Raw genomic sequence first — 12,912 nt, 5'->3', positions numbered from 1 at the left:
TCAGAGTGGGACAGAGCGATCAGCACGAGGGAGTTTGGCATCGTTATCCCTCGCATCTGCCCGAGAGCCTCAATCAACACTCCAGCCGCGCGGTGCTGTGCCAACAAGTGCAAACACGGCGCCTGCCCTGCAGCGTTCGCAGGCCGGCGTTGAGGTGGGACGACGAGGGGGGAGCCGGGGAGAGGTGTGAGACAGTGTGATATTGGTATAACGAGCACATTTGCATGCCGTCAGCAGTCGCAGCCAGCTTTTTCCCCAGGCTCTGCCAGGTGGCCGCGCTCCGCAGGATTCATGGCAGAGGTAAAGCTGAGAAGGGGGGCTGATGGAGGACAAGATGGTACCTTCGTGGGGAGATTTTTGCCGTGATTGAGAGGGCAGGCTGTGAGAAAGCATGGAAGTGTCTGCAGGAGAAGTGACAGAATCTGTTATCTTTAGTGAGGGAAGAAAGTTTTCTGCCATGACAGAGTATTAGATTTAAGAGCCAAGGAGAGACCAAGCAGTGAAGAGGCTTAGACGAAAAGGCTCAAGCTTTCCTCCCAATCCCACAGAAATATTTATAGTATCAAAACATGTGCTATCAAGATGAAAAATTGAAATCTCAGAAGCACTGCTTTGATGTTTTCTAGCTGCTGGGGATCTCGAACAGAAATCCATTACGTTCGACTTCATCATAAAAAGAAACTATAAAATCTCACTGCTCACCTCATGAATGATCCCCGCAGGGCAGCAGGGGAGCTGGGACCTTCCAGCTTCCACCCAAATGTCACTTTTCACACTCAGCCCGAGCTGCTACGTGACCATCACTGCAGCTTCGGGCACAGCCAGCAAAATCCCCACTGAGCACTGCTGTGCCACCCCAGTCCTGGTGTGTGCTTGCAGTTTTGGGTACCCTAGGGCTTGCATCTGCACCACCCACGCCTCCTGCGAGAGGGAAGTAAAACTAGGAAAGGTTTTATCGTGGTTGTACCGTCCTGGTGGGGATGGGCTCCAATACCCTTAAGGTAAGAGCTGCTCCCACTCTTCAGTTTCATTAACCAAGCATGAAATGTATTTTTACTCTGTTTAGCGTAGGTTTAAGAAGGAAATAATTTTGAAGCAGAAAGCCAGAAATGATCAATTTGAAATGTCAAATGATTTTTTTTTAAAACTTTTTTTCAAGTGAAAATATCCTTAAGTGGGGTGTCTTCCTCCTCTGTGGAAAGCTTCCACTTCAGTAAAATGATATTTTTTCATTTGAGAAAATATGAGCTTCTGCGAAGAGGGAAGCCAATGCTCAACCTGGTACAGAATGGGGAAAGGTGAATAAAGAGCAAATGTGGTGAAAGCACCAAAAAGGAAGCAAGACAAGAAGATTTTGGACCAGACAGCTAGGAATGACAAAAGCAGATTTATCTTTTTTTAAAATTTAGTAAGTAGTCGGAAGCTCTGGAAAAATAAATCAGGGATAACAACCAAGCTACTAGTGGCTCGCTGCTAGATGTTCCTGTTGTGACAGAAAAAGGATGGGACTTGGGAGAATAAGATTTGCTGGGAATGATCAAGAGCACAGGTTAAGAAAAGGCACGTATGTATGTATATATGTGTGTATGTATGCTATTTATCAGGAAGACAGGCCAAGAAGTGAGATTAGATGGCTGCCAGTGATCATGAATAAAGTTTTGCATTTGTAATTTGTGTATAGGCAGATACTTAATCAGACCAAATCCTATATGGTTATCTCTGCAAGACCAATGCTAGATCTTGTTTGCCCAAAAGAACAGCCTCTAAAAAAATATTTTCCCCTTCCTTCTGTTTTTGTGATGTATAAGAAAGGAAGCACTATCATTAATCCTCCCTTGACACTGCTCACAGATGCAGTAACTTTGCATCACACCAGAGTTACACACTGAGAAATCGGAAATCTGAGCATCTGACTTCAAAAGTTGAATTAATGGGAACAAAACTTTCCCCTAGGGCTGTACAGGAGAGATGGGATTTAGAGCACATGGAAAAGAAAAAAATGTTAGCCAGCAATTTAGTCATAATTCTGCTGATGGCAAAGACTGTGTGCCTGACCTTCCCGAGGCTGAGTGCCCCCAGCTTTTGCCCTGAGAGCATTTAAGACCGAGTCCCTATTGAACTGGCTAAAAGCAAACAGAGGGCACAGCCCCTTTGAAGGGCTGTTCATGCTTCCCAGCACTGCGCCTGCCCTCAGCTGCACTCATTCTCTCTTCAACACCAACTGGTAGTGCCTCATTTGTGGTGGGAAGTGTGTTTTGGGGAGGAGATGAGACCCCTGAAGTCAGCTTTGCTTTGACAGAAGCACTCTGTGATCTGTGCTCCGCTCCTGTATGCATTCAGCAGGAATGCCATCAGTGTGTTTTAGGATGGAGCTGGTGGGGCTTGAAAAGGGAACAGGCTGGAAAATGGGGGTAAGGTGTGCTCTGAATTCAGACTCAGGGCCCCCCTCGGAGTTTAAGCGCCTGCACACTTGCAGCTGTTTCTGACAGCTCTGAGCCTGGGATCGTGGAAACATCCAGGCACAAGTGGTACAACCCCTGTAACCCAGAACCACTCCCATGGCAGACGGGCTGAACAATTCCTGGCCTTCACCAAAACCTCAGCTGTGACATGCCCTGCAGTTCCCGAGTGCAATCCTATAGCTTTCCCTTGCTTCCCATAACGCAGGTGTCATTCGTCATGGTTATTTTCAGGCACGAGAGAGCAAGTTGCTCGAATCAGGCACCACATCCAGCTGAGCAGACCGGGGGAAAACCACTCTGTGGACATGAAGAAAGGTGAATCAAATGGTCCAGCTTAAAAAAACGTACCCACAGCAGGTCAGTCAGTGCTGAGACTCCTGTGTCAAAGCAGAAACCTCCTTCCCCAGCCATAGGAGACACAGCCTGTTCCTCTTTAAATCTGTGCTGTGTGCTGCAGTGCTCTGCATTGTTGCCATGGCAGAAATCTCCCCATAGTAATAACCTCTTTCAGGGAAGGTTAAAAAGAGACAGTGCACATGCTCAGAAAAGCTGCACTTGTTCTGTTAGCAGTTTGCAGCGGCCATTTCAAAGAGAGCATCACAAAGGCGAGAGAGAGATCAGGTACTGATTTTTTTTCCTTTGTTGGAGGGGGTGACTTTTCTCTTTCACAGAAGACCTCGCACACATCTGTCTCCGTTCCCAGATGCATTGCTGCGAGAGACCACCCTGGAAGCCTGTCGTGATTGTTCCTTGCAGATAGCAAATTCCCACAATATTCCTAGGAGGCAGGACTTAGATGTGGCCTGAGGTGATGGCTGCACTCAGGGAGCAATTATTTTGCAGCAGGGCTCACGTGTGAAGCTGAGCTGAGGCTGGGGTGGGCAACGTGTAAGGTACCTTGAAAAAGTTTAACAGTATCCGCCTTGTTTTCTGAACCTCTATAGCACTGGTAGTCCACAATGAGAACAGCCTCCCGTCCTACTGACCAGCAGGCTTCTGCATTAGGTACTTTCAAAGGAGGCTGGTGTTATCCTGACGTGCTGTTACTCAGAAACACTCTGCTGCATCCTGTTGCAAAGCCTCATGCCTTTGATTGTACTTGCTTTGATCACAGGTCACCATTAGCTAAAACAGAAAAAAAAACAAAAACAAAAACAAAAACCAAAAAAAAAAAAAAAAAAAAAAAAAAACCAAAAACCCAAGCCACTTGTTATGATTTAAATTACTTTATCCTAAGGATTGAAGGAATAAGAAAAAACATCACATCAGATCACTTCTAAATAGTGGGAGGAATAGGAAACCCAGTTCTGGTGTTCCAGGAATTACATTACCAGATGTGTTACTTGCTATGGGCCCAAATGTGTTTGTGACTCTGTGCATGTGTATTTCTTGCTTCTGAAACATCCCTGTCCTTACATGTAGATTGAAGTGCACAGAAAGGAGATGTGTAATGCTCACCTTTCCTGGATAAATTGCTGGTTTGCACATGCTGCAAGTGTTTGTGCAAAATTAGCTGTGTCTGAAACAGTGGCTTTGCACATATTGAAGAGCAGACTCGTTTCATTCTGTTTGTGGCAAGATAAGGAAAAACCTTTCCCTTCCTGCCTCCCTCTGTTACACCTCCAAATGTGAAATACAGGCTGTTCTGGAGAAGGCTGTACTCCTGCATTCAGCACATGTGGGTTTGACATTCTTGTGCAACATCTTTCAATTAATATGTACTTCAAAAACAGGAAGAAACAGCCTGTTGTACTGCTTTCCTGGACTCAGCTAAAGAAAATCTTCATGTGGATTTTATTGTGTTTTTACAACCCTATTTGATTTTTTTTTCTTCTTTCCTTTGAACAAACAGGACCGGAAGGTAAACTTGGCTGAACTAAGGACCACCCTAGTAGTTCGCCAGGATGCTTGAGGCTTGTGATTGAAATCTCAAATAGGCGTTTGCGGGTTAAACCAATCCAAGTTTTCTGTGTTTCCTCTTGATCTGAACAGTTTACTTGTTGGATCAAGAAAACACTTCATTTGAAGCCTGTGTACTTATCAAACACATTACCTCTGTGAGAAAGGGTGGGTGTTGTGGGACCAGATTGTACCTGTTGTCCGGACATGGTGTGGGCTGGCTGTGATATTCAGGAACAAATGGATGGCTGCAACAAATCTGAAACTCAGATCAGGAAGGGAAACTTTTTTGATTATTTACCACTCCGCCTATGAATTTGTAGAAGTTTAACAAAAGTCTTTTCTTTCAGCTATTTTCATAATGGAGTAAGTTTTTACGATCAGTGTTGTGTGTAGTTAATGATAGTGGTTAGCTTTAGTTATTATTCTAGTGAATAGATGAGACACCAATAAAGCAAGCCAGTGGGTAAAAAACTCATTTTGAGGGACAGATCCATTTCAGGTAGCTCTATAATCCTTAGAGGCTTGATCTCAAGGTCTAACAGTGGACCAGCTGCCCAAACTCATGTGCTGGTCTGTGTTCATACAGTTAGAAAAAAAGACTGGAGTCACAGAGTGGGTAAAGTTTCTGGCATCCTGGCTTTCTCACAAAAATAAAAGCTGTCTAGGGACTTCTCATTTTCTCCTCCATGTCTAGGGACATTCTCTCCCAGCTGTGTGTTACGTGCAGTATTGGAAAAGTACAGAGAATGTCTGACTGTGCTATAGATCTTCTGATTGCCTTTTTTTTTTTTTTTTTTAGATTATTATTACTTTTTTAATTATTATTTTTTCTTTTAAAGGAAGTCTGACAATGCTTTAGCTATCAGGAACATAAAGTTCTTTGTAACAAAACCCTGGTATCTATAATGTTCCTCCCTGACTTGTTTGTGTCTCTTGATAAAGAGAGAAGCACCCGTTCCCAAGATGCTGGCACCCTGCCTTCTGAGAAGAGTGGTCCTTACAGTTCCTTTCGTTCTTGTGGCTGCACTACTCCTCATGGAGCCTGTTAGATCTGATCAAGAAGCAGGAACAGCCATACCAGCTGAAAGTATGTACCACCCTACAGTCCTCTCACACAACCTGTACTGTAGCTTTAATGTTGCAGGACACCACATCAGTGAAGCTTGTCCAAATAATTCAAACTGTTTTGGAAATGTCTTACTTATGTTGTTTTAAAGCCACAACCTGAACTTTCATACTGTTTTCCTCCTGCATCCAAGGCTCTCTAGTTTCTTATTCTTGTCTCCTGCCTGTTGCTGTCTTGCTAAACCTGAAATCTGGTGATGTTCTGCACCTTGTATTTTGTGCAGCCCTTTCATTGTGTTGGCTTTTTCTATGCCATGAGTCACCCTCTTTGCTTTTCAGAGACATTCTTGAGACTTACTTTTTTCAACTGATGTTGACCCCTCATTACATCTTTCATTCTTGGTAATGTCTGCTCTAATGAATTCAGTGCTTTTTATTTTAAAATTTCACAGTGAAGATGCCAAGAAAGCACAACTTGTCAGCTCTTAGCCTTGCTGCCTTCAACCACCTAATTCTCCTTTGCTAATCTGTGTTGGGTTTAATTTATGTCATAAACATAATGACAGGTCCATGCATCAAGTTGTTGGTGTGGAAAGTGCTGTCCTCTCCTTTTGTCTGGTGCATAAATGATAACACTAAGGCTGGGTGGTAGTATAATGATGGGAGAAGAAGTCTTTAGTGCTGCTTGGTGTATTTTTTTCTCTCTTTTTTTTTTTTTTTCTTTTTTCTTTTTATTTTTTATTTTCTTTTCTCTTTTCCCTAGTCAGTTAAAGAATCTGGCAGCCTCCTTCTCTCCCGCAGCCAGGATCCCTCTCTGCTGGTTAGCACACAGGTCATGAGCTGGAGGCCAGCTTATCAGAGGCATGTAGTAATCAGTCAAGTATCAAGTGTTTGCAGAATAGGCTGACAGTCACTGCAGGATACCCTTACTTCAGGTTTTATCCTTTCTTCCTTACCATACTTCAAAGAGCAAGCTAAGCCTGTGCTCAGAATTCCTCATTCGTGTAGTTATTGCCTATGAAGTTGTCAGAGAGGCACAGGCACTGAGAAGCAAATAAGAGCATGTGTAGAGGCTGATGATTCTGAGACATTTTATCGTGTCTGGATTTGTTCAGTCTCTGTACTGCTATTTGTTACAGAGCAGCTTTGTGATACATGATGATCAAGGCAAAGCAAGCCTTGTGACCTTAAGTGTGGATTATCTAGATATCTTAAACACTGCAATTATTCCAAAATGCAGCCGTTTTGTTTATCAGCAGTGCCCTCTAATCACAGGGCATTGTGTTTATCTGCTGCTTGCTTCACTAGCTTTTGACAAAGCTGTATCATATTCAAAGTTGGAGTCCTAGTGATCTGTCTTAGTGATAACGATCTCAATTGTATTCCATTAGCTTTCTATTTAATGCTCAAATTTGTGAGATTAGGAGACAGATTTTTCCTGGGAACAGGACCGTGGTTGTAGAGATCATCTTTAGAGAAGATGAGGTTGAGCATGTGGTCAGGGTTAGTGGAACAAAATGGAGGACTCGAGTTATGGGTTTAGCATTTCCACACTTCTGTGAGCTGTGACAAGAGAAGAAAGATAGTGGAAAGGGGGAGGAGAAGAGATATAGGAGGATGAAGGGAACAGCAGTGAAGGAGGAAGGAAAGGGAAGAAAACATGATATTTTTAATGCAAATTTGTTAATGTAATTCTTTTGCCACTGAGACGCTGGATGGACCATCACGATGGACCAATTGCAAAAACCTGGATTGTGTAAGAGTACATACATTGGTATTCATTGTGGACCTTTTTCTGTAGTTCTTCATCATGCTCAAGATCTCTGTTTACTCCTTCTTCTTAATAGCTCATGCTATGTTCTCTGCTAAATGCTCTCCTAGGCCGCCCCTGTGTTGATTGCCATGCGTTTGAGTTCATGCAGAGGGCTCTACAGGATTTAAAGAAGACAGCATATAATTTAGACACACGGGTAAGGAAACATTCACCTTTTTTTTTTTTTTTTTCTTAATATGAAAGAAAGTGCTGTGGGTAGGAGTAGATAAATTGTATGATTTTTGCACAAGACACTGTCATTGAACTGTACTGTCCTATATTCTAAGGTGATGCTGGGTAATTACATCTCACCTCTCTGGTCAGTAATGTGGAATTCTTCTCACTTGGGTTATCACGTTATCAGAGAAACTAGGAAGTTTATAAAAGTGAACTGACAGTCCTTAGCTCTTTATCCTTCTCTTGGCCAAGTTAGAGCCATTAGCACTGCTGTTCTCATTCCAAATGCTGAGTGCACACCCTTGTGTTTATGTCAGAGGGAGTAAGGTCACAGCATCATTTACATTTATTACCGAAAATGAGAGTCAGCTCAAACAAAAAAAAACATACTAAAATAAAATAACATGCTTCTGCCCCTGGGGAGAGGCTAAGGGAGGAAACATCATCTCATAGATATTTTTCACATTGCTCTGATTCCATAATGATGAAAAATACCACAAAGTAGAGCAGCATTGAGGATGAAACTTGTTTGGCTTGCAGTCAGAGTGGAGAATTTGCCAAGGTTGGTATCTTCCTTCTGTGAGTGAAGTTGAATCTGTCTCTTGCTACTGCAGCCTGCAATCTGTGACTAGCTGTATCCCAGCTGCTGTCAGATAGCAGTGTCTTGGGAGGGTATCTTTTCCCCTACCTCCCATGTACACTTTTGCTAAAGTGCTATATCTGCACTCTTGCACAGATTTTTTCAGCAGAAGGCACTCAAACTTTTTTGCTATTCTTATCTATGGACAAGGTCATTCGCAGTTCAAAGCTTGCAAACTGGCATTTTTGAAGAATGGTTTGAAGTAACTCCAAGCAGGGTCCATGACATTTGGATGAAAATGCAGCTGTAGGAATAAAGATGCCTTGAATTGTGATGTACTATAAGAAACAAACATTCGAGCAGAACCAAATTAGTATGTAGCAGATTTACAGTTAAACAAAATCTGTTCAATAAATACAGGTCAGATGTATTTTGGGCTCCTTCATGGAGAAATCCTGTTAATGCATACATCTGCTGAGTACTGTATACAGCCAAAACAGGATGTTCAGATTGTGCTGAAAAGTGGTTCTAGCACACCTTTTCCTTCTGTTACAAGCTTTTCAACTTTTTGCTAGAATTTATAAATCTTGATTCAAAAATATCTCAACTACTAACATCTTCTCTGGTTGTCTGGCTATGGCAGTGACCTTTGTGACACCTACAGCTTTCATACCAAGCGTAAAGCTTTATAAAATAAAGGTATCCAAATCTGGGTGGTAACAATGAAGACTGAGCTGCATAGCCCCCAGAACAGCAACTGTATTTTAATATCTAAAAGTAAAAATAAAAATGAAAGACAGCCAAGGAGAGGAAACAAGGAAAAATGCTCAGCTGAGAGGAATGTCCTATAGTTGAGTTTTGCAGCTGTAGATTTGACAAGGCTGAAAATGTGGCTACATGATACATTCTCATTACAAATCTATCACTTCCTTGCCACTTTAAAATCTAAATAATTGAAGCCATATTGGGATCCTTGAAGGCCTCTGGGTAGGACAGGCCTATTCTAGTCAGTAAGCTAGGAATTCTGCCTACATCTTCAAAAGACATGGAAATATTTAATAGTTGAGGACTTCTTGGCTCATATAACTGCCTTCTACACTGTTTCAGTACTTAGTTTTATTATTCTTCTGTGGCCCAATTTGATGCAAACTGGGAGTTTTAGGACAATTACTTTCAGCCACATATATATTTTATGTTTGACTATTTTGGTCTGCTTTGCTGCTGAGTGGGGCAAATGTTGCTGTCCCGAAAATACAATGCCCTTTGTTAATATTCCCGCTAGAGACACTCATTTCCTTGAAAAACTCCCTTTTGTTTGCAGGCAGGAATTTTAGATGATGACTAAGCAGCTCCTAACTGTGTTGGAGGGGGAGGGATTCCCAAAAGCTCAGAGAGAAAATTCCCACTTAATTCCTCCTGCTAGTCTCACTATGCAATTCAGCATGGTGGAGACGGTATCATTTTATTGCACAACTCAGAGTTTTCACAGTTAATTTGGCTCTGTGTTGATCTGCATGGTGTTTGACAAAGCAAACTGACTTTACCATAGGTCACGCAGCATTTTATGTAGGCCATAGGCTATATCCTCGTCCTTTTACAGGACTAGAAATGCCTATAACCTACACGGGTGTGCTGATCCTTTACTGATTGACAGACTGGCTGCCTTTTACTTATGTGGTAAGAGAAGGGTCCCAGCCCCTCTGAGAGGCTGGCTGCTGCCTGGGCAGATACCAGATCTATTTGCCACCTCTGCATACTGCTTTTGTTGCTGCTGCCTCTGGGAGCAGGCTGCCAGGTGGATTAGTTGTTTTAACAGCAGTAACCAACTCTAGGCAATCTTTTACAGGAATACCTGTGATTTTCCACTCACGTAACCAAAGCGCAGTACCTGGCAGGTGCAGCTCTGATCATGAACTAGCAGAGGGCTCTTTTACTGTTGGGAGGGAGCTGTTACCATCAAAACCATTCCACCAGCCCCCAGCCAGCTCCCTACTGCATTAGCAAGCTGCTCGAGACAGAGGCCAGCAGGAAGCAGGTGATAAAACAACTCCCATAAGACAAAGCCTGTCTGTGGGCTACACGATTCACTGTATGTCTGTGCTATAAACACTTTCAAAATCCCAATCCATTTTTCAGAGTTAACCAGTGGGCATTGTGCTACACCTTAAAAAAGCTGAGAAAATGCATTTTTAGCTGGAACTTAGATCTCTTTTTGTAGGTTGAGAGTCTGAGCCCTGCCCTGATTTTTTTTTTTTTTCCCTTTGATGTGCTTTAACCCACTGGGGGATAATAACCAATCTCTGTGTAAATGGTTTTGTGATCATGCTCACAAAACAGTCAGTAAAGCTGTATTTACTGCCATTCATTCTGTTCTTTATTTCTTCCTAAACTGTCAGTGGTTATTTGGAACATTCAAAGCCCATTAAGTTAGATGTGCCCATGAAAGTAAAAACAAAGGCTTGGAAATGTTATTAAAGATATATAAGGTGGTAAGCAGCCGTGGGGCTTAACTCCAAAGCTGTTGGCATGCTGTCAACCTCCCTTATTCAAACCACTGCAAATGATGTCAAGGTGATGGTTAGAAGGTGGTGATTGAGTGTCTTTTAGGTGATTAGCAAAGTCTGATCAGATCTTTCCAGTCTTGCAGGGCAGCTGAAATAATCAAAAGTGATATCTGGTTTAATATAGTAAGACAAGGCTATGTTTAGTGAGTTATCAGCTGGGAAAGGAAACTCACCAATAAATGCCTCATCTTGTACTAAGAAGGCAGGTTATAAGCAGATGTTTATGCCCAGCTGTGCTCTAAGGACCTGTCGTTGATGTGGGTCCATAGATATCACAGCTTTTAAGATATAGCCTTTAATCACATGGCCTTCCCATCTCATACCAAAATCACAAGGCAGGCAGAATGAAGGTGGATTTCACTGGTATTTAGAGCTGGTAGTCTTGGTAATGTCCTTTTCCATGCAACTGGTTACACCAGTAGAGATTAATTTGGCAAGTAGACTTCCCCCAGCTGGTGTGTCCCACAGCAATAAGGAGGTTCTCTCTGATCAGACTGATTCCCAGATACAGCTCCAGCGCATGACAGACAGAGATGACTGCATATAATAGATGAAGATACGATGTTGGTGTCAGGCAGCTCTGTGCTCCATCATGCATCTACTGAAATCAGAAGTGCTCCAAACAGACAAGCAAAGCAAAGCAAAGCATGTGTGTGCTAGAGGGGAAGGATTCCCACATTTCCCTTATGCAGTCGTGCTGTCCCTGTCCTGTTCTCAGCCCTCTCTTGCACAGGTAGGCTGAGAGGTTGTGGACCTTTTAGATCATACCCAGCTCTGTCTTGGGAAGGTTCTCAGTGGGAAAGATCCCAATTCACCCTTGTTGCTGGCAGGCACCAGTCTTGGTGTGGATGAACCCCATTTCAGCTGGGTAAGCTTCTGTTCTTACAGGCTTGGGACCCCTTTCTTTAAAGCCAGTGATCCCATCACATGTTTGAACTATGATTTCCATATGCTTGCTCAGCACTAATTTTCTCTTTTATGCCCTAACAGCATATTAACCACAACAGTAGTGAAGCAAGAGAAGTTAAAACAGAGTTAAATTATGCCTCACTTTCTCTGTGTAACTTTCAAGACTCATATTGAATGCACTAATGAGAAAAACATAAATATGCACCAGGCTGAATTTCTCCATGTCACAGGAAGTACTGCCTTGTCAGTAAGAGAATTAATCATGCAAAAGTTAAATTGCTTTGCAGACCAGTAAGCAATAGCTCTTATTTGTTACCATAAGCATCATCTCATAAAACCAAGCCCAAATCTTAGAACAAAAGTAAAATGGGTTTTTCTTTGGGAGTTAATTAGTTTCACAGTGCTGACACTTTGTTTTTGATGTTGCTTTTGTCCCCCCCTCTTACAGACAGAAACTCTGCTTCTTCAGGTGGAAAAGAGAAATCTGTGTGACTGTGTAGCTGCAAATCTGCTGAACTGAATCCAGGAGGCCAACTGTATCACCTGTTCAGCGGTTTTTAAAATGCAGCTGTATAAAATACAGCTTTATGGGGTTCATGTTGCAAGCACGTACACCCCACTGTACTGGGATACTGGGGGGTTGTGTCTAATGTATTTGTCTGTTCTGGTTATTTTTATTTATTTATTTATTTTTAAGTCCTCTTTTCATATCCAATGGGTTGCCAGTAAGGGCTCAGTTCGGTAAATCTGCTACTTGGCATTAGAGCGGGAGGGGGGAAATTTACATGCTTTGATTTTTAAATCAGAGTTGGCCAAGTGTAACCCACAGGATAAATATGGCCAGCGGTGCTCTAGAGACAGCAGCAGCTGGTTTTGGTCTCTAATATGAGCATACCTCTGTGGCAACTTCCCCAATTATATTGAGACAGGTAATTGTGGTCTCTGTAGGTTTTGCCTGTTTATTAAAGATGATGGAAATCCTTTCTGTTTGTTGTCTGTGCTGTGGCCACGTTCAGGCATCTTGTAGTTATATCAGCTGAAAGAGGCATGTGTTACGAGGAGGTATACGTGTGCTGTACTTGGACCAAAACAGCTTATACCTTTGTGCTGAATTTCTGACATGCCATGTAAGAGTGTTGTCTTCTTTAATTAAAACCTTTAATTTCTTACCCTTCTTCCCTGGACACTCCATTCTTAACCCACCATATCTCTAAATAACTCCATCCTAGCAGATCAAATGGGAAGAGCAAAAAAAGGAGAATAAGACCATGACTTTGCAGCCTTGCTGGCAGCCTTTCCAGAAGGCCAAAACCTCTCCAGCTGAATTTGGAAGAAGGTTCCTGCCTGTGGCCTTAACTCTTTAACTAAACCAGTGGGACTTTAATGGGAGTGGATGAGAGAGGTGACACAAATACTGCTCTGCCAGGTGCTGGGCTGCCT

The 12,912-nt window shown here is 42.6% G+C and overlaps 1 protein-coding gene across 2 annotated transcripts; it reads left to right on the top strand.

Moving 5' to 3' along the window:
- The first annotated feature begins 276 nt into the window (after positions 1-276).
- On the top strand, positions 277-12,641 carry LOC101793524 (NELL2-interacting cell ontogeny regulator 1). Of its 2 annotated transcripts, none has more exons than XM_038178671.2 (4): positions 277-300; positions 5,307-5,451; positions 7,311-7,399; positions 11,921-12,641. In XM_038178671.2, the coding sequence occupies exons 1-4, from the start codon at positions 292-294 to the stop codon at positions 11,990-11,992; spliced, it is 315 nt and encodes a 104-aa protein (XP_038034599.1). In that variant the 5' UTR covers positions 277-291; the 3' UTR covers positions 11,993-12,641. The 2 variants fall into 2 exon arrangements, with proteins under 2 accessions (XP_038034599.1, XP_071893937.1); XM_072037836.1 differs by lacking the exon at positions 277-300 and adding an exon at positions 2,924-3,083.
- The last annotated feature ends 271 nt before the right edge of the window (positions 12,642-12,912 follow it).

Source organism: Anas platyrhynchos, chromosome 4 (assembly GCF_047663525.1).
Source record: "Anas platyrhynchos isolate ZD024472 breed Pekin duck chromosome 4, IASCAAS_PekinDuck_T2T, whole genome shotgun sequence".
Taxonomy (NCBI): domain Eukaryota; kingdom Metazoa; phylum Chordata; class Aves; order Anseriformes; family Anatidae; genus Anas; species Anas platyrhynchos.
This window is presented reverse-complemented; position numbering and strand designations above follow the sequence as displayed.

Coding starts and splice junctions, on each gene's coding strand:
- LOC101793524 (XM_038178671.2), top strand. Junction 5,452..7,310: donor AACAGCCATACCAGCTGAAA/GTATGTACCACC, acceptor ATGCTCTCCTAG/GCCGCCCCTGTGTTGATTGC. Junction 7,400..11,920: donor CATATAATTTAGACACACGG/GTAAGGAAACAT, acceptor CCCCTCTTACAG/ACAGAAACTCTGCTTCTTCA.